The sequence below is a fragment of the Corvus brachyrhynchos genome, unplaced genomic scaffold (assembly GCF_000691975.1).
Source record: "Corvus brachyrhynchos isolate BGI_N302 unplaced genomic scaffold, ASM69197v1 scaffold239, whole genome shotgun sequence".
Classification (NCBI taxonomy): Eukaryota; Metazoa; Chordata; class Aves; order Passeriformes; family Corvidae; genus Corvus; species Corvus brachyrhynchos.
In genome coordinates, this window is record NW_008246057.1 from 3,516,751 (window position 1) to 3,537,065 (window position 20,315).

General features: G+C 37.8%; 1 protein-coding gene across 1 annotated transcript in view; it reads right to left on the bottom strand.

Annotated features, from left to right (window-relative positions):
* The window catches only part of COG5 (component of oligomeric golgi complex 5), a gene marked incomplete at its 5' end in the record, with an annotated part of 185,378 nt that overhangs the window by 109,185 nt on the left and 55,878 nt on the right, over nucleotides 1-20,315 (bottom strand). The window contains one exon of the mRNA XM_017745891.1: nucleotides 900-1,030. Within this exon, the coding sequence (XP_017601380.1) occupies nucleotides 900-1,030 (131 nt within the window). The remainder of the gene's footprint in view (nucleotides 1-899; nucleotides 1,031-20,315) is intronic.

Below are 20,315 nucleotides of genomic sequence, written 5' to 3' on the forward strand. Positions count from 1 at the left end.
CTCAGAAGGTCCAGTGGTGGCTGTGTAGCTCCTGTCCTCTGGAAATCCCGTGGGAAGGGATTGTCTCTGGTGTTCAGTCTCAGATTATATCCACGATGGGATGCTTGGTTCCTCCCTCTGGGTGGAGCATCTCACAATGGGGTAATGAGTCATGAGGCCAAGTGTTGATGAGGCTCATTAACAGAAGATAGTCCGGAGGGAGTTCTCACTGAGTCATGGGGCAGGACAATGATGGGCCATTAACAGAAAGATAGTCTGGGGGGAGGAGGCAAGGAAACATTGCCCCACCTGATTTCAACAGCTCATGAGGATGGTAATAGAATACACTGCAACCCAGGACAATTTTACAAAGGCAAGAAAATAGCACTAAAGATACTGCAAACAGTTAATAGATGTAGCCAAGTTACAAAAATGTAGATAATTACATTTAATATGAAAGAATGTAATTATGCATATTAATTCTTCGAACTTTAAGCAGCTCTTTAAAGTTTTAACACAAATCTTTTCAATATATTTTTGCACAGCTAAAATGTAGAAATCTTCCTACGGTCTTAAGAAACTGCGTTTTTCATATTTCTCTATAAAGCTCAGCAACATGGGCAAAGCTGTATATGGTATTTAATGCACCAAGCTTTTATGACAGTGTTTAAAGTCTTCATATCAGCACCTACTTTCTTCCAAATTTCAGGATCAAATCCGGCAAAATTTTATTCCTGTAAATATTGCACAAGACCAGTTTTGTCAATTTCTTTGAATACTGTCACACGTAAGAATTTCTCACATAAGACTTTCTCTTGTTTAATTTACACTGGACAGTGCTACACAAAGCAAAAGAAATCAAGCTCAAGTTCTTGTACACGTCATTTTTGAAAGGAAGTAAAGAACAAAGTGTATTTTACCTGAGTCTCCACACCTTGCTCAAGCAACCTTTTAGCCTGGTTTTCCACCTCAAGACGAGCTCTTGCAATAAAAAGCAGGTCATTTTCAATTACTTCAATTCCAGACAGATCTATCCCTTGAGAAAGATAATCTATAAAAGCAACAAAACATTGATAAGCACGACACAGGATAATGGAACATTTTAAGCATGTTAAAACATTTCAGAGTTACAGTCAGTTCCAAGGGACATTTTTGTGTACAACACTTGACAATACAATACATCAAAATAATGTCTTATACCACAAAAACTGAAAATCAAAGGATTATTACTCAAGAAAACCTAGATACTGAATACACTGAATTTACTTCAACTTCTCTAGACCCAGAGGCTGCCAGAGAAGTGCAAAACATGAGTTCTAGGAGCTGCAGAATCAAAATCACAGGCCAAAAAGGGGCAAGAAGTCATATCCTTGTCCCAAAGAATTAACTAGATCATTAAACTTCTCCAACCAGATGTTCAAATAAGCAAAATTTGCTCTAAGATCTGAAATTAAAGATGCATTAAAAGGTTCAAATTATACTTCAAATATTTAAATGGCACTTCTAAACATCTGGGATCAAACACAAAAGAATGGCAAGAGAAGAAAAGAATACAGTCTTTTCCTTTTTAATCACAGAATCATCACAAAATTTATTACTAACATGGAAACCACCATCAATAGGGTAGCTACAGATTACTGGGCTGGACTGGCAACTGCAGCAATAAAATCTATTCAAATTCAACTTTTTTCAATGGCTTTTTTTCCCTCCTTTTTTATTTTTCTGGATTTAAGTCAACACAATTCCCAATGACTAGGTAGCCTAGGCCTTTACACTACTGCTTATCTCTAAGGCAATGCAGGACTACTCTCATTTACAGAGTTTTCAACATTTTGCTTAATCAAGCAGGTTTTCCCCTGCTTTTTTTGAAAGATCAAATAAAACTAACAAAATAATAGCCAAGGCATTTCACACAGTATCAGATACTTCCTTCATAAGATGATGTTCCACTATTTCCATTTATAAACAGCCCTCTATGACTTCCTAATAAAGTTATCTTCCTTTTAGTCCTCACAGTAAGTTTATTAAAGCACAGACTTAAACATTTTAACTAGGCTAACTGAACTTTTAAATCTTTGCCAAATAACCTTTCACTTTAGTAGCCAATTATTTTTGTTTATTCACAATAAACTAATCTAATTCTCAGATTAGTTTTAGCAATCACATGTTCACAACTGAACACAAAATTCCAAATGAATCATTTCACAGCTATGTAGAGAACATCCCTGCATCTGCATAAGAAAAATACCATATAAGAAATGAAAACAAAAAGCTTGCTGAAATACTGCATGAAGCTTAGTAAGGCATAAAGGAAATCATCTCTCTTAACAGTACAGTATGCAAATGCTTTCCTCTGCATGGGTTTGTTTAAAAATGGATCAGAGGGGTCAAAGGTCAGCCAAGCAGCAGGACAGCACAGGCTATTCATGAAGCCCTGCGTGCTGGTGTGTTTATAGAGCTGCTTTTGCCATGGGCTACAGCAGCCACACTTACCCCTTATTTCCCTGCAACTTTTTGCTGTGACTAAGCTGCATCTCTACAGGTGGTCAGGCATGTGAACCCATTAAAACTAACATTAAACTCCCACAAGTTTCAATGAGCAAGTGTCTTGGATGTGAAGACTAGTTTTCTGACCCTTTTCTTTTAGCTGCACAGAAAAACTAAAGGAGCAATGCACTATCACAAATTCAATCAACTGCCATAGTAAACTCTGAAGAAGTTTCTTGCCAACGTGAGATTAAAAAAGGTGAAATACTACCAAATATTTACATGTACCACAGATACAAGAACTGCCTGTAGTTCACTTGTGACATAAAGTCATATTCTGGAAGCCCAGGCTGCTTAAACAAAACAAAATTAAAATATGGTTATGATCTCCTAAATCCACAGAAAATCTGAGGAAGACGACTAAAAAAGGTACCATTTCTTCCTGCCGTGTTTTATCTCAAAATCTAAATTAAGTCACTTCAAGTGCTAAAATTCTAATCCTTCTGATGGTTTTAAGAAAAGAACAGAAAGACCATGCTGCTTTGGCTCCTCCAAATACCTCCATCTGTGTCTCAGACTGGCAGCCACCTCCTGCTAAACTGTTAAAACTGGCAGCTTTGTTCCAAATTTTCTGCAATCCTAACAAAATGTCTTGGGACGATGCATTTCAAAACAGTGGGCCTTTCTGTAGGTTCAGTGGCTAGCTGTACTTCTACAGATGCTCCTAGTTGCTATTCCAACAGTAAGGAAGCCCTAGCAATTACAGTTTTCAAAAGAAAAGCACTTTTCATAAGGACAGCAGGTCTATGTCAGAAACACCTGCAAGTGTTTTCCTGCCATTCTTATGTGAGAGCAGAAGCTGCAACACAGGTAGGGGTATGTGCCTTTTGATAGTTTTTGTCATCTAAGCAGACAACACAATATTAGAAATCTCTACACTTGTGTGCTTTCAAGAATGATGTTGCTATCTTGAACAACACAATGAAACCCAGCAGAAAGGCAGCTGACACAACAGCAGCCAGATCATACCCAGAATGCCTGTGCATTTCCTATCTGTTTTATTTAAAATATTGTAGAGGAACTCACACATTCCAACTGGTCAATTTTAGTTAGTTAAGAAACCCTGTCAAGTGAAATACAACAAAAATACAATACGTTATTAATTACAGGGAGTAGCAAATGTAGGATTTTGCTTCAGGCACTTGTGTGATAATTATTTCTTGCCATGCACAGTCAGTCAATAACACTGTGGTCGTGATCAGAGGTGAGCGGGACATGGGCTGTAAGGTACTTGTGTCTTCTTGTCAGGAATTAAGCAAAAACAATGGCTCACCCCTCAACTGACATGGACCCTGGGGACTGGGGTCCAGTTTAAAGTGTGTCAGCTTTCCGTCTGCTTTAACCTTAAAGCTCTGGAGTAAAACTATTACTGTATTAACTCTAATAGATTTAGTGAGTATATATTTATAACTGACAACTCTCCCTTAAGAGATTTTAAAAGCACATATATAACATTTTGTTACCTTTGGGAAGACTTGTGCTTTAAACAAATTAGAACCTAAGTATCTTGTATCACCATGTGCCAGGGCTGGAGCAGCCACCAAGGCATCGCCCTCTCAGAAGCACCACATGCTGCTCCAGCCACTTCTCAGCACAGCCAAGGAGCAAATTAGAGGAGGGAGCTATAGTCCCGTAACCATTCCTCTACCTCTCATCCCTCTGACAATTCTACCTCTTTATATAGGTTCATGAACATAAAGGCAAATCCTTAACACTCTCATAGGGTATTGGTATTGCTTCCCTTCTATCACATCCTATTATGCTTAGAATGCACAGCTGGAAATTACTTTTTAAGAACTGAAAATACCGACTGCCTGCTGAATCCTTTTCTTGAACAAAAATATTGTATGTCAAGGCAGAATACACTAAGACCTAGGAATAAGTGACATTTTATAATCTACTTCAGCCTACCAAAGGGTTAGAACTTCGTATTTTTTTAATAAAAAAAAAAAAAAATTGTCACTACAATTCTAAATTTTCTTGATTTACTAAACCTGAACAGCTTTTCTAATCTACTGGCGAGATGCTTCTTGAAAATGCATTTTTTAAACCAATATTTCTAAGATAGTTACGTAAGAGGAGAGTCATAGACAGAGACCAACCCAATATGCAGATCATCAGGCAGAAAAACAGTACTTTGAGCAACACGGTTAGCTTTCCTTAATCTAAATGACTCATCAACACAGATTCTTTCTATTATGTGATCTCATTTTTTAACCTCAAATATTCTTTGTGATAATACAGAATCAAGATAAAAAATTAAAACTTCCTGTAGGTATTAAAATGTTTTGGAACAGAAACGACTATGAAGCTCATCCCTATGAGCTCCACAAAAACTATATTACATTCTTTATATAGACTGAATTGATTTTGAGCTTTTGCTAGAAATTAGAGAATCAACAGAAGTCTACTGAGAACAATCAGCTGCACTAACAAAGAGTTAGTAAAGAAGACAGTAATAAACCAATGTGATTAAGCTGCATCACTCAAGAGGCTACTTGAGTCAAAAGAGAAACTCTTCTGTGGTCTGAGAAGTAACCTCAGTGATAGAAATGATACCTTAGGTTTTAACTTTTATATTTTTCAAATTCTGTACTGCTTAATAATAGAGGGGGAAAGAAGCAAATTAGAACATCTGAAGTGGATTCCCCAGAAGCAAACACCTGAGATCTGCAGACACATAACTCCCCTCAAATGCAAGAATGCAATGACAAATTAAGAGGTGTTCCATGGGAGATTGGGAAGGGGGGGAGAGTATATTAATGGAAAATAACCTATTTCTGAAATTTTAAATAAAATCATAGAATGATAAAATTACAGATCTTTGTTTGCCTGTTTGAGGAAGGTTTGAATTATTTCTCTTTCATTGATCATTTGGTTTACTTGGTTCTGCAGTCTTAGTTGCAGATAATATTGGTGATATCTGTACCCTAAGAAGACACTGCTATTTTTCCATAATGAAGAAAAATTACAATTTTTGAAGAAACTACTAATTTAAATTCCAAAAAGCCAATTCCAAAAGTCAGGTCTAAATGATATCCAAGAATTCTGCTTGGATTTAAGTATGTAGAAGACGAGAGGCTACATGATTTATCAAGAACTACTATAGAAGACTCATGTGTGCATTAGTAGAAGATGTTCATGAAACTGAACCTAAACTGCTACTGGCAATATTTATTTCTGTTATCTTCCATGGTCTTAAAGGAAATGTTAGTTACAGCACTAGCTATGGAAAAGGAAGGATATCCTGTTTGCCTCACTTGTATCTGAACCAATGACCCAGGATGCTGCTGGGCCCAAATATGTCAATTTGTTTGGTTTTGTCAATGCAGCTAATTTAAAACCAAAGCCCTTAAAACAGAGCTTGAGATCCCAATACCTCAGCAGAAGACCAATGCTCACCCTTTGGTGAAAGCAACCTAGAGTTCTACATTATATCTCTAGACTCTAGGTAGTATAGGCAAACACCCTAACTCAAAGAACAATAGTCTGCTGCTTGGAGACACTTAAATTTGCCATGCAATTGATGCATGGAGCAGGTGGGGAATAGCAAGAGCAGGCACATTTCTAAGTCTTCAGAGTGGAAGCTGATGCCTCCAAAAAGAACCTTTGCTCATGTTCTGTTTAAACCAGACTAATTCTCCACTTAGGCTGAAATGACTGCCACACACTCTGCACCAGGCACCAGAGTAATTGCTGAAGTAAGCCTTATATTAAGCCTTTAAATCAAGTGAAAGGGATTCCACTACAGGTACTATTAAACAATATCTTACAGCCATCTCATACAACTTGAGCTCTTCAGAAAAAGATATTCATTCCTATCAAAACTGCATAGATTACAATGCCTTGTAAAGTATTCAAAATAAGAATGTAACTGCTGTATACTAGGTGCCATATACAATGTCATATATTTTAGATATACTTTACAAAATTGTTAATTTTGAAATTTTTTCTGCAGGTATTATTAATTCATTATTAAAGAGAAAGAAAAATTTATTTTACTAAAATCTAGTTAGTTACAAAACTCTTGGTATCCTTCTTTCCTATTCCTACAGGGCAAAATTCTTCATTTTTTCAGTGAAATAACTGAAACATTTCTTCAGTGAAATAACAGAGAAAAAAATCAGTGTCACTACAGTGCCATTAAGTTCCTATGAAATCCGGTCCTTATTTAAGCAATTTCTACCATCTTAAAAATTAACTACTTGTATGCATAATACATAAGATTTCAGTTTTTAGCTGTTTGAGCAACATTAAGTAAGCCAAAACTGTCCTGCTGGAGACAGAAACTGAGTGGGGCCCCTTGGCTCTGTATTTCTGTTTGTTTTCTCAGACAGCACATTAACACACTCTGTTTAAGTCCAGAAAAGGAAATAGAACATATTAGACAACCAGGTATAGTTTCTGATAGATGTCCCTAATGAAGGGGAACATAAAGACAGAGCAAAGCACTTCTCAGCTTTTCATTTCAATCCAAGACTGTTTTCATTTTAAAGAAATCAGGCCAACAGTACCAAAACCAAACTGGTGGAAAGCATACAAGTCAAAGAAAGCAGAACTTGAACTGCTCATTTAAACACAGACAATTATCTTGTATTGTAAAACAGATGTGTCATGTACTTTATATTGTTATAGAATGGTTTGGTGAGAAGGGGCCTTTAAAGAACATCTAATTCAACCCCTCTGCATGGGCAGGGGCACCTTCCGTATCATGTTGCTCAAAGCCCTGTTCAGCCTGACCTTGAACACCTCCAGTGATGGAGCATCACCTTAGCTGATCAAAGCTTTACTTCAGAAGAAAACAGAAAATGCAACACTAATTCAGAAGCCATGTAGGTATGAAAAAACTGAACATTTTCTAGAATGTTAAAACAAAGGGAAAAGTTTTAAGTGTAAAGTCAGATTGGAATAAGAAAAAATGGAGTGTCATCCTGCACTTGGGATCAGCTTTGTTTCTTCCAAAAGATTGTTCCTGATTTTTTTTTGTAAAATATGGTTTATGTTAAAATATTTAGTAGTGCTTTAATAATCATCTATGTCCAATCCTATCTACAGAGGAGACCTGCTGTTTCTCTCCAGACTGCATGCAAAAATATAAAAAAACACACCCTGAATTGAGAACAATTATGGGGGAGCAGTGAGGAAGACTGACTAGCTATTTTTAAATTATGTTAAAACTGCATTTAAGTTGTCTTGATGGAAGAGTTAATTCCTACTGCTCTCTGGGCTGGAAATCAGATGCCACGCAGGATCTGGAACTGATGGAAATGAGTTTGATATCTATTTTTATCATCATCACTGACTTAACAATGAGCACCAAATTTTGGAGACATTCCTGTGAAAATGCCATGATTCAGAAAATAGCTTAACACACCAAGACAAACACTACTTAGGTCTAATCACAAGTTATACCACACGACTCCCACACTCACTTAGGCCTAAAGCAAGAGTTGTTGAACTCCTTTAAGGTTCCCCCTCCCACGCACCATTAGATCTCCCCCATTCCTCCCCCTCACCCTTGAATACAAACTCACAACCTTACTTCACCACGACCTACTAAACCTGCTTTCTATTTTGCCCTCCGCTGCCTGGACTGCCGACTCCACGGGGTGCAGGCAGCAGCCCCACATCCAGCTGGTGGCTGTTTAATGCCATTGTTAGTAACCTGGGTGACAGGACAGAATTAACGCTCTGTGAGCTTATGGGTGACAGCAATCTGAGGAAGTGCTCAGCACCCTGGAGAGCAGGGCTGCCATTCTGAAGAACCTTAGCAACCTTGAGATGAGGACAGACAAAAACATTATGAAGTTCAACAAAAGCGAATTAAGCCCTGTTCACCTGGGATGGCACAGCCCTGTCCACACAAGCAGGTTGGGTGCTCACTGGCTGGAAAGAAGCTTTCAGAAACAGACCCAGCAGACAGAGAATTTAACTTAAACCAGCAGCACATCCTTGAGGCAGAGGCAGCCAGCTGTGTACTGGACTGGGTGTACCCAGCAGGTTGAGGGAAGTCATTATTCTTATTATTTGGCATTTGTAAAGCCGCTGTACTCCATGCCTCCCAGTAGAAGAGAGACATTGACAAATTAGTCCAATAGGGAACCACCATGACAGGGGACTGAAGCATGTGAGTGTGAGGAGGGGCTGAGAGAACTGAGTCTGTTAACCTTGAAAAGAGATGGTTAAGAAGAGATCTAACTGCATCTTCTGCTACCTGACAGACAAGACATTTCCCAGAGGTGCACACAGATGGGACAAGAGGCAAGAGACACAAGCTACAACATAGGAAATTCTAGTTAGACATGGGGGGAGAACACTTTACTTATGGTTCTGTACACCTTACCCATGGAGGATATTAACCTGCAGAAATGCACACATTGTATTTTAATATAATTACAATTGATAAACTGTGAAACATTAGGATCTAGAACTTGAAAAATCACCCTAAGCTTCTTAAGCCTTCCCTCAAAACAGGCTGATTTTAGAAACTTCCTTAAGAGCTCCCAAAACATCTTTAGTAACTAAAACTGCATCTTTTTCTAAATTCTCTGTGATAAAATACTCATACAGAATTGTAACATTCATGCCATTCAATAGTACTTGGGTGGAGCTGAAACCAATTTCAGCCCAAGTATTCTATCTGAGCTATGGCCTAGAAATCAGAAAATATTCAAAAGAAAATTTCTTATACCAGTGGCCATAAATTACAAGCATAACAGGTCTGTAACATGAAACAAAAGTTATAATCATGGAAACAAACCCAGTTATCTATATAACTTAGAAAGTCCACATTTTATTCTGACAATTAAGAGTGTTCATTAAAAATAAACAGAAAGACCCCCACTTCTCCACAATAAAATCATTGAAGTTTAATTTAGACACTGCACAGATAAGGAACTGCTCTTCAGATGCACATGGACTTTCAAAATCAAATTTATTCTGGCAACAAAACAATAATACCTCTAAAAGTCAATATTCCTCTTGGGCTTTTTTTGGAGCAAAGTAAAAATAAAACATGTTGCCAGTAAAAATCTAGTTGTCCTATTTCAGTTTTGAACAGATTTCATAGCATCATGGATGCAAAGCAAATGTACAGCATGTGTGAAAGAGATGAAAACAGAAAAGGGGACAGAAAGGTATAATATGGAACAGGAGAGAGATGTAGCCCAAGCGAGGCATTACAGAAGAAATGAACTTTAGCTTTGAAAGAGAATAACAGAATGCTCAAAAATAACAGACAGGAAATTATGAAGGAATGTAGTGAAAGGATACAAATACAGATCAGTTCATACAGTTTGGTCTTATTAATCTGTAAGAATAATTTAGTGCCATCATACACTTTCCACCTTGACAAGTTCCTTCCCACCCCCACCTAAGCCCATAGCTTTGCACTGCTTGCTCATTACCAAGGCCAGTGGTAATGCTCATTTCTGCTCAAATTTCAGGAGAGCATTCAAACCTGGAAAACAAAGAGGCGAACAAAGCTTGTGTTTAATAAGTTTCATACAGACAGTAAACAGGATTTTTACTGTCTCGAAAATATTTCTTAACATCTCAACAGGTGAACAATAAGCAGTCCTTGAAATGGAGCATCATATCAGTATATAAAATGAAGCAGGATGAAAGGAATGTACTCTCATATTTACCAGAGATAATGCATTGAATATATCTTAAAACTGCACCAAAAACCCATGTAAAAGAAGTATGCCCTTCCAAATGGAGTGGATTAAGTAAACCATCTCCTTCCTGAACCAGGAAACTGAGATAAGGACTCATCTAAATGAAGGTATATGAGCTTGGCTGTCTTTTGTTTGCCTAAGTTAGTGTCATCACTAAAGCCATGAAAGCCAGCAGAATAGTTATGAGCAGAGAGATGCAAAATATAACCTAAATTTACATGTTGGCCTGAAAATACAAGTCTTTTTGGCAGCTTTTACATATTATTAATATGTTATCATTCAATAGCTAAGTAGAATTTCTCAATATAGAGCATTATGTAAACGTGCGATGATTCAGTTTCCATCAGTACCATCCCATGTTGCAATAAACCATGCAATGATAAAAGAAAATGAAAGAAAATGATCATGTGTCTCAAGAATCTTAGTCAAAAATAACTTCTTTCAAACATCCCACCAGTTGCTGAGAAGGCAAAGATGGCTGACTCTTCGCTGAATCACTGCCTTCGAAGGAGGGCAGGGGAGATTTTGGTTAATATGTGAGTTTTAATTCATGATGTTAATGGTTAATGACCTAATTTTTTAATACTTTACACCTGGATACAGGTATACATGGACAGCCACAGACTTACAGGTCTACAAGTCTACAATTACCATACTGAACTAGCTAGTTTGCACTTAATTTTTTTCTTTTTGGTGAGATATAGCCTACATTTTTTGAGTTTATACCATTATTTTTGCACTAATATGTGAATCCAAAAATGTAGCTTGCCCATGAGAGAACACAGGTAGTTTCTAACATACACTTGTAAATGCCAGGAGACGCTTTAGGATCAGTAGTGCTACAGTGCTATACAAAGTAATAAAAAAAAAATCATGCTATCTTGGCCCCTGCATAAGGGGGAATACTACTTTTTTTCTTTACTACATATGTATAAGCTGCAAATATTTCTTTCATATTCCTCTCTCCTTATGGGTCTCTCCTGCCTCTTTTCAACACCCACCATTCACCCTTTCATACTTACACCTTCAGGAAAACACTTCTGCAAAAGCAGAACTGCATTTTCTTTAGTAACAGCTGGGTTAACTCCCTCGGTACTTTAGAATATACATGATTTTTGTCTTCAATAAATGCATGTTTAATTCCTCCCACCTCTCACTTGCCATATCATCAATAACTTCCTGCAACTGGCTGCAGATTTACCTGTTTTTATTATCTTTAGAGTCAACAGATGTTGCATAGGCTATAAATCACACAGGTTTTATGAATCTCAGATACTTTGTAGCAGAGCAAAATGAACCTTGTGTCATACAGAGTGTTTCTGTAGACAGGTTGAACAACTGCAAAATTTTAAAACCTCTAGAAATGTATCTTATCTCCTACAGCAAAGCCCTTTTGAAATTTAGAGATCAGCCTATGGCAGAAATCTGCCCAGTCTGCCAGAATTCTTGCCAATTCTTCTAGCAATAATAAAACTTATCAACAGTACTAAAAAGATGGGCAAGAAAAGAATGTTGTTTGAAAGCCAAACTGAACCTAAGAGTGTTCATATTCCAAACACTTGCATTTGAAGTTAGCCAGCCACAGATGCCTTTTGACCTTTCAACTGAAATAGTATTTAACCATAATACAGACTGACGGCATTTGCCTGTGATGATTCTTTAATACCTTCTATTTTGTACAATTTGGATAGTGAAACTGAAAAAAGAAGTTTTAAAACCTTTCTCATCCCCTCTACAACATTCACTGCAATTTGATAAAAAAGCTATCTAGATAGAAATTGATAAACTATTACTCTCACCCTTAGCACTTAATGTGATGTTTAGCTGTACCTGCACTAACAAGAACACAAGGAAGCTGAAGGAAATGTCACATCCCTCCCAGCCTAGCCCACATGAGCTGCTCCATAGTGTTCACCACAGCCTGCAAACCTAACACATCACACACTCAAATCATTGCCCAGCTACGAACACCAGTGGAAGGGAATTAGAGCAGCCTACCTGCACAGTTGCTCCTCAAACACAGAACAAAAGGGAGCAATTGCCTAAAGCACACTCCAGGACTGCCTTTACACAGCTGTGGCACATACCTTTCCTGCTACCTGTAAAAGTTCTTTGGCAACATAAATGAACAAGTATGATCTATTGCTACTTTCATGTACACTGACCACGGTTCTCTACAAAAAACACATAGTGTTAAAATTAGGAAGCTCATGCACGTATGAAGATAGAAAATTACCACATATTAAGATTTCACAAAAATGTACTCATCTTCTCAAGATGACTAAATATCAGTGTAAACAGAAAGTGAAGCCATTGTTTCTATTCTATTATTTCAAAATGGATAAAAAATGAAAAGCTAAGTCTTCTCAAATACAGTACCGATGACACATTTGAGTTCTATTATCATTAATGTCACAGAGACACAAAATTAAAAATCAGTATCTGTTGTAGCCTAGTTCAAAGTAATGAGCTGAATGCTACAAATATAAATCCCTTTTTTTTAAAGTTTGCATATCCAAGGAAGAAAACAGTAGTTCAAGCAAGTCTTTCAGTCATTAAAGGCACAAATTGCTAACAGATGGGTGAAAACATCTAATTTAGTGAGTAACTGTTATTAAATAAATAATGCCGATATTTTCTTTGTAGAATTTCATAATTATCTATGAGCCAATTATTGTTACCTACATCTGTCAGCCAATTGTATCTAATAATTAACACAAAAGAGTTGAATGGACAAAAAAATGTGCTGCTTGAAGAATAAAATACATTTAGCAATTTAATACTTAAAATAAAATTGAGAAAACATACATACTCATTGTGTACTCATGATTCTATAGTAATTTTTATTACAGTTCTAATTCTAAATAATATTTAGTCTGATAACAGATTTTTCTTAAGCCTTACAAAGCATAATTTGTGAAATTTACTGCTGATAGTTTTGAATAATTTTAAGATAGGAAAGAAACAGAATCTTCTCTAAAAGAAACATTATTATTGTTTAAATTAAACACCTTTTCCTTCAGGAGAAAAAAAATTAGGGAAAACCCAATTTCTCAACAGTATATACTAAGCTTTCTAACAGGAACCCAATCCTGAAGAAATTATTACACTGCACCACAATTAAGACTCACATTTTTCCAACATCCAGAAAGTGCATTATGCCAAGCAAAAACAAAACAACAACAAAGAAATCAAAAACTGAAAATAACTCCAGCAGAAAGTTAAATGGAGATTATCAAGGTTCTTCAAAATTAATGATATTGATACACTCAAAACTATTTATCACTGAAACGCTGAAAATCAAGAAGCAGCAGCAGCAAAGAGTCTTGACTGGAAACACAACAACACATGCAATTCTAAAATGTAAAACTTATTACTGTCAAATACACATCTCTGGGATATCACAGCAAGCAGTATATAATCTCTATCAACAGATCCTAAGAGATAAACTACTAGACGAGCTGTGGTCTTGGCTATTTGCTTCAAGGACTTGATTTCGCCCTCAGGTTAGCCAAGCTCCTGCCAAGCTCCAAGCTCCTTCCAACACAGGATGCTGAGCCCAACGCATGGACAACTTTCTACATGGAGAAACAGTTTATGGTTTAGCAATATTATGAGCTAAAGTATTGTGAGTACTGTTATGTTCAGTAATCCCCACTTTCTGCTTCTTTTCGTTAACTATAAAATAACTCCTGGAACCCATGGAAACATTTAGCAATCACTGCTTCCCATGGCAACTGAAACACACACTGCATGGGGCAGCAGCTCTGGGTTGTGAACCTGCAATCTGACAGTTTCAGTCAAAGCTTTTTCAGGCTTGTAATGGAAGAGGGTGACTGTTCATAGTGTCCCTTTTCTCCTCCTACAGCATTCCATAATCATAATTGCCCCTCAGCCATTTTAAACTCATTTATAGGGGGCGACCACTGACAGCTGACTGGCCTTTCCACCCTCGCCCTATCGCAGGAGCCATGTATTTCTTCATTGGATAATCTTGGTAATCTTAGCAAGTAATGGATTTACCAAACACTACACAACTAAGTCTCTGGCACAAGAATGCCAACAGAGAGTTACTGACAGACAGCAGGCACACTCCCTAACCACAGCAGAGCCAGCACAGTGCTGAGCCTAAGCCTGACCCCTCTGGGTACTTTATGACCCTAAAAACCATACAGTGAAAGAAGTCATAAGTTCTACCTACTGGGAAAAACAACAAGTCCGCGACCATTCTATCAAGTAAAACTTTAGATTCACTTAATTTATTTTATGACCTTCTTTGCCATTTTATTTGCAAACTAAGCATGTGAAAAAGGACTTTCTTGTTAGAAAAAAATACACAAGGAAAGCATTGCAAGATGAACATTTGTAGAAACTTACGAAGTCTTTGGGTACAGCTGCAAATTACTTTCTGTGTGTTTGACCCTCCAAAAAAAACCAACACAGGTTAAAATAAGAGAAAAATCAGAAACAGCCAGTCAGGGAAAAGTTAAAAGTCCTAAATTCAGAAGTACATCACACAGAGACCCATGTGAGGAACCTTGCTTTTACGGCTGGAAATGGCCAGAAAGTATGGCAGTAACAGTTGCTCTAGGATATTGGCTCCCCAAAACCAACTTTCACTAAAGCAGCCACAGGCACCAGTAACCAGACAGTCTCAGTTAAGTTTGGCTTGACTGCAATGCCCTTTAGAAGAGGAAGCAGTTTGGTTTTGGATGCTTGTGTACTTATTGGATTGCTGAAATGGTGAGGAAGTGGCAAACAGCATGAGAAGGGCCCATAAGGTCTAACTACTCCAAAAGCATCAGCAAGACAGCAGCATGCTGGGGTCAACACTGGTCAGTCATTCTCAGTACAAAAAACTTTTTCCCAGGCTTGAGAGACTGAAATACTGAAAATTCCCAGCTACTGAGCATCTTAAATGAACATGGCTGTCTCAGTACTTGCATGACAGAAGACCTGCAGCATGGCAGAATGGACAGAGCTCGGTGACAGCCACTGCAAATTGCCGCTTGCAGCAGGACTCTTCCCACCATGTGAACCCTATTACATCACTACTTTATATCTCTTTCTGTTTTCTGATCCAATTAAAGTCACTGCAAGTAATTAAAAAGGCAGGATTAGCTGACTGCATTTCAGGAGACGTTACACAGATCATATTTGTAAATAAAATGGCTTTTTAGGACTGTCTGAAGTAGAGGATCCTGGCAGAGGCTCGTGTTAGCAGTGACCTTTGAGAGGCAGAGCTGGCCATCAGATTGGCAGCCCTGGGTCCTCCTGTGATGGCCAGCACAGCCACCAGCAGGCTGCTGGGACAGCTCCCATGGATCTCAGCTCCTTCACTCTCCGAAAGCAAGCACTGCAGAGCGAATAAAACTCCAGGACTACACGAGTACAAGTACTCCAGATTTAAAAGAACTTCCATTTGATTTATACAAATGATCTAACAATGGAAAGTGTAGTCTCTGCAAGGCACTGACTTTTTTTAAAATCCACATATTTATGCTATCATAAATGAGAATTCAAAATTAAATGCATTTTATAAGACATTTCAGTAACTGGTTGGAAGCAGCTATTGCTTCTATTTAAAGGAAAAATATATTTTGATTATGTCATATTATGTTATGAAATAGTTTCAGAGGGAAAAGCAAGAAAGGCCTATTTGTCACAAACTGGATGAAAACTGGACTTCAAAATGTCAAACCTTCCCAGAAAGCAACAATTCCAAGTTTTATCTAACTCTCCTGAAGATTCATTTTCAACCACAAAGTTAATTATGTTTGATCTGAATTCAGTGAGCGGCGCTAGGGATCAAGGCAAATTGCTGGAGTAAGGGGAAATCAGACAGGTCTTCAAAGTCATTCTAGGTAAGACAGAGCACTCCTTAGGAGCATAAGGTTTCAATAATAAAATTTTGTATTTGATAACAGGAAATAGGAAAATAATTTCATTGGCTCATTTAGAGAATGCCAGTTTTCCATCATCTCATATACAAGTAGTGGCTTGTAAGAAGAAAGGAAAATAGAAGAGGGGTTGATGGGTGGATATTTACAAATAATCACTCAAAGTTCATATGCTACAAGAAATGACAGAAAAATTTTGTATGAAGTCTGTTGCAAGGGTAAAAATAAGCAGAACACAATTCTCATTTTAGAAATAGAATGAGGCGAAAAAACTGAAATTGAGCATCATAGGCCCTGCAGCAACTAAGTGGGGGATGTCTGTGCAGACTGACAAAGGGAATCATTTAAAGTTAATAAAATACACAAACCACCAAAAGTACATTTCTGAGAAAAGTAAAAACAGGAAAAGAAAAAAACACCTCCTTGGTTCTTGATAAAGCAGAACATTTCAGAATACTTCTCCATGCTTCATGTCTCTGAGGAGACTAAGTACTGTTTGCATGTATGTTCTTCATTCTACCTTCACTCTCCAAGTAATCACTCATGCTGCTGTGAGTCTAAGTCTCTCTCACCCTTTGCCCCAAGTAAAACTGGAAAATATGGTGCATAGTCAGGAAAGAGGAAGCAGAACATGGAGAGGGGGAGAGAGGGATCTAACCCCTCTTTCCTTCCCTAGAAAACATCAAAGGGAAGCATCATCAACAATAGAGTTAAGAGCTAAAAACTGAGTCAGTCCTGAAGAAACCATGGCATAGTTCTACTGTTTTAAAAGAACATTGGTATGCATGTTTTACTGTGTTCTCTATTACTGAACTTTTACAGAACCCTTGCTCTGCATTCACCAGGTTTTCAGAGTCTGAAAACTAAATGGGATCTATAAAGTTCAGGTTCTCAAACTTTATCATGATAATAACATCTAAAAATGTGGAAATTCAAAAAAGTAGGATGAGATTTTTCAATCCTACATTGCCACAAGCTAGCAATACAGTCATGGAGGCATAGTACTGACTTGCCCTTTCCAGAGAACATGCAGCAGCTGAGACAGATCTTCAAAGGCATTTTTTTAAAAAACAAGGGCATGGTGGAGGAGTCTGGGCCTGATACAAAGGATGCTATAGTATCCCCACTTTCGAGTGATATGTTTTATGGAGAAAGGTTAAGGAGCTGTTTTTCAGCTACACTTCTCTCACTGCTTCCTCCTGAAAGCGATCGCTGCTGGCTCCCCTCCAGCGAGGGCTTGAGAGGAATCAAACGATTCGCTGGTGAGGACTGCACAGAGAGCTTGCAGGCAGAGGCAAGACAGACAGCATCCTAATGGGGAAAAAACTGCAGACCAGAGATTTCTCTCACATAAGGGAAAACATGCTGGAGACACTGAAAGGATCTGAGAATTACTGGACATTGGAGGATTAAATTACAGGACTCTCCAATCCCCTTTCACACAGGGAGGACAGAGAAAAGAAGAACCCCCAATCTGCATACACCTTTTATCAGCACTCCAGTAAATCACAGATCCAAAAAACTTCCAAACCTTTCTTGTCAGAAGGATTTTGCTTTGCAAATGTGTTTGGAAATTGGTAACTACCTGACTCATCTCCACCACAGAAGAGTTATTTCATGGTGTATTGCTTGTCACCTGTTATCAACAGTATCCTTTGAACCCGGTTTGAGACTACAGAGCACAATATAAATCTGCCACAGCTTTTTGGCCCTTCCTGCCAAGTACTTGCTCATACTCTGCAAAATTATGCAGACTATTAACCTTACATAAATTTTAAAAGTCTGGGTCTTCCCAAAGAACATGCAGAGGGCAGACTCATAGAAATTCTTAACAGCAGTGACCAGGACCAAAACAGACAAGGAAGAATCATTAAAACCTCTGCCTGAATTCAGGTACAGAAGTGCTGTACAATTCCTGTACAAGAAAATGTACTGAAACAAAGTCCATGAAAAACAAAGGGTGCTGCAACACCTTAATAACTCTACAAAAGGTGTCTAGGTCTCTTGGAAGGGGAGACATAAACCATAAGTCTCTCTGCTTCATCATCTGAAGCTGAGCATTTACAACAAAGGGAAAGTACAGCTCTTTCTCGATTCAGAAATAAATTTACCAGATAATCCTAAATATTTCAGTATGAAAGAGCATATCAACCCTAACAAACTTTTTCTTTATCTACAGCACAAGGTTCCTAGAAGATTCAAAAGTAGTTACTGTAAGATTTATACTAAGTTAAATATTAATGTAAATATTTCTAAGAACTCTTAGCTTCTAGTTTCAACTTAATTATTTTATAGACTTACTTAATATGTTATTGCTTAATGTGCTTAAAATGTTTTGACTAGTTCAGTCAATGTTGAACAAAGAAAAAAGAGTGCAAATGATTTAAGAAGACTGTTCTTCATCTGGAAACAGTTTTCCAACACACAGTGATAGGTTTTCTGCCCATCTGTTAAACCAGCCCAATCAAATTGTTTTGAGGACAAAAAAAGGGGATAGAAAAAAAAGACTCACAGTATTCATCATGATTCACCCAGTATTTTTCACTAGCTTTGCTTACTAAAGTGTAACAAAGTTGATTCTATATTCTATTCTTAATACATATTAAGTCCAGCTCTAGATCACAAACTTTTCTTAGTGTACCATCCTGGCAATGAAGCGAAAGGTCTACAGCACTTTTATGCCAAAAAAAGCTTAAGTGTACAAAAGGGCTTCTGCTGGTGCACTGTATCCCACTTCACTCCAGAGCTAATGCAGGCTGACTTGGCAAAAATGCATTTACACCATTATGTGTATGCTGAAAGGAGGATCTGGAAGAGCCCTGACAGCAAAACTTCTGTCATGCAGCCCGGACCGAAGCCACGCAGGCACCTCAGCACCGGCAGAGCACAAGGCCGGGGCATGTGGCACGAGGCTCTGCAAGAGGCACCTGCTTGGCTTTCCAGCCAGTGCCCTGAGCACGCACCGCCAGGCACACAGCGAGCTGAGAATTAAGAATGATGCTGTCACACAGCACTGCATGGGCTGCTGCTCAGCAAAAGTCTATTATAAGCAAGCTGATCTTCAGCACAGCTCACACTGCAATCAAACTGCTCTGCCATGAATTAGTATTTCCCCAGTTTTCAGAGTAAACAAGCAAACAAACAAAATAAACAACAAAACCCCCAAACAAACTACTGAACAATACACGACGTTTTGAAACAGAGATACTGAGTGTGTGCAACTTTCTCAAGTAAGCCAAATCATTCAATGTGGGACACTTGGATATAGATAGTTGCCTGGTTCTGTAGATGAGCTATTTTTCTCTTAATGGCAGTAACAGTAAATGAACTCAGTATGTTAAAAACAATGTCGCAGCAAACGAAAATAATTCAAACCCAATTCAAATTGCTCCAAAAATGATTGTATAGGTCTCAAAATGAAAATGCATTAAATAAGTAGGAAAGATCAATAAGACCAAGAAGTAACTGCATATTGATCAAGGAACAAAACCGCAGGTAATTGTCTGATGCTTCACCCCAATTCACTGCTTCTCCTCATACAGCAGGGCTCCTCTCCATGAATCCCTTACACCCCGTCCCAGCAACTAGACGAACTGCCACTCTTGTTCTTCTCCCATCCTGTAAGTTTTAAAAATAGTGTTAATACTTACATTAGATGTACTATATTTCTACTGGTTTATGACACTAAGCCCTAATTTTAAATTCAAAAAGTAACAATAGGTGCTTGGTGGATGGATGAAGGATGGAATTTTAAGTCAGCTTTTGACAGAAAGGGGATAGATTGTGCTGCAAAAACAGCTAATGAAGTATAAAAGAGTTTTAAAAATACAGAATAATGAAATCACAATAAAAATGTCCAGGAAAAAAACTTTACTAAAATTTCTTCAACATACTATGGTCACAGAAGGCTTCCAGCTCAAATATGAAAATGGTTGGAAGGCTTAAGGACTCTGCAGATCATGGGATGGAATAAACTCTACAAAGAGAGAAACCAAAGATGAAACCATTCTTTTACGTGGGAAGGCTGCTCTGCCATTGACTCTTATCATTCCAGTTGTTCAGGGTTTGTCTTTTGCTTTTTACCTTTTACTTGATTTTTTTTATTAAAATGTATTAAAAGGCCTACAGAGTTCAATAGTGTTAACACATTTATGCTTTATCAGACATGTAACCTTATGTAAAAAAATCAAATGAGTTTTTTACCTTTTAT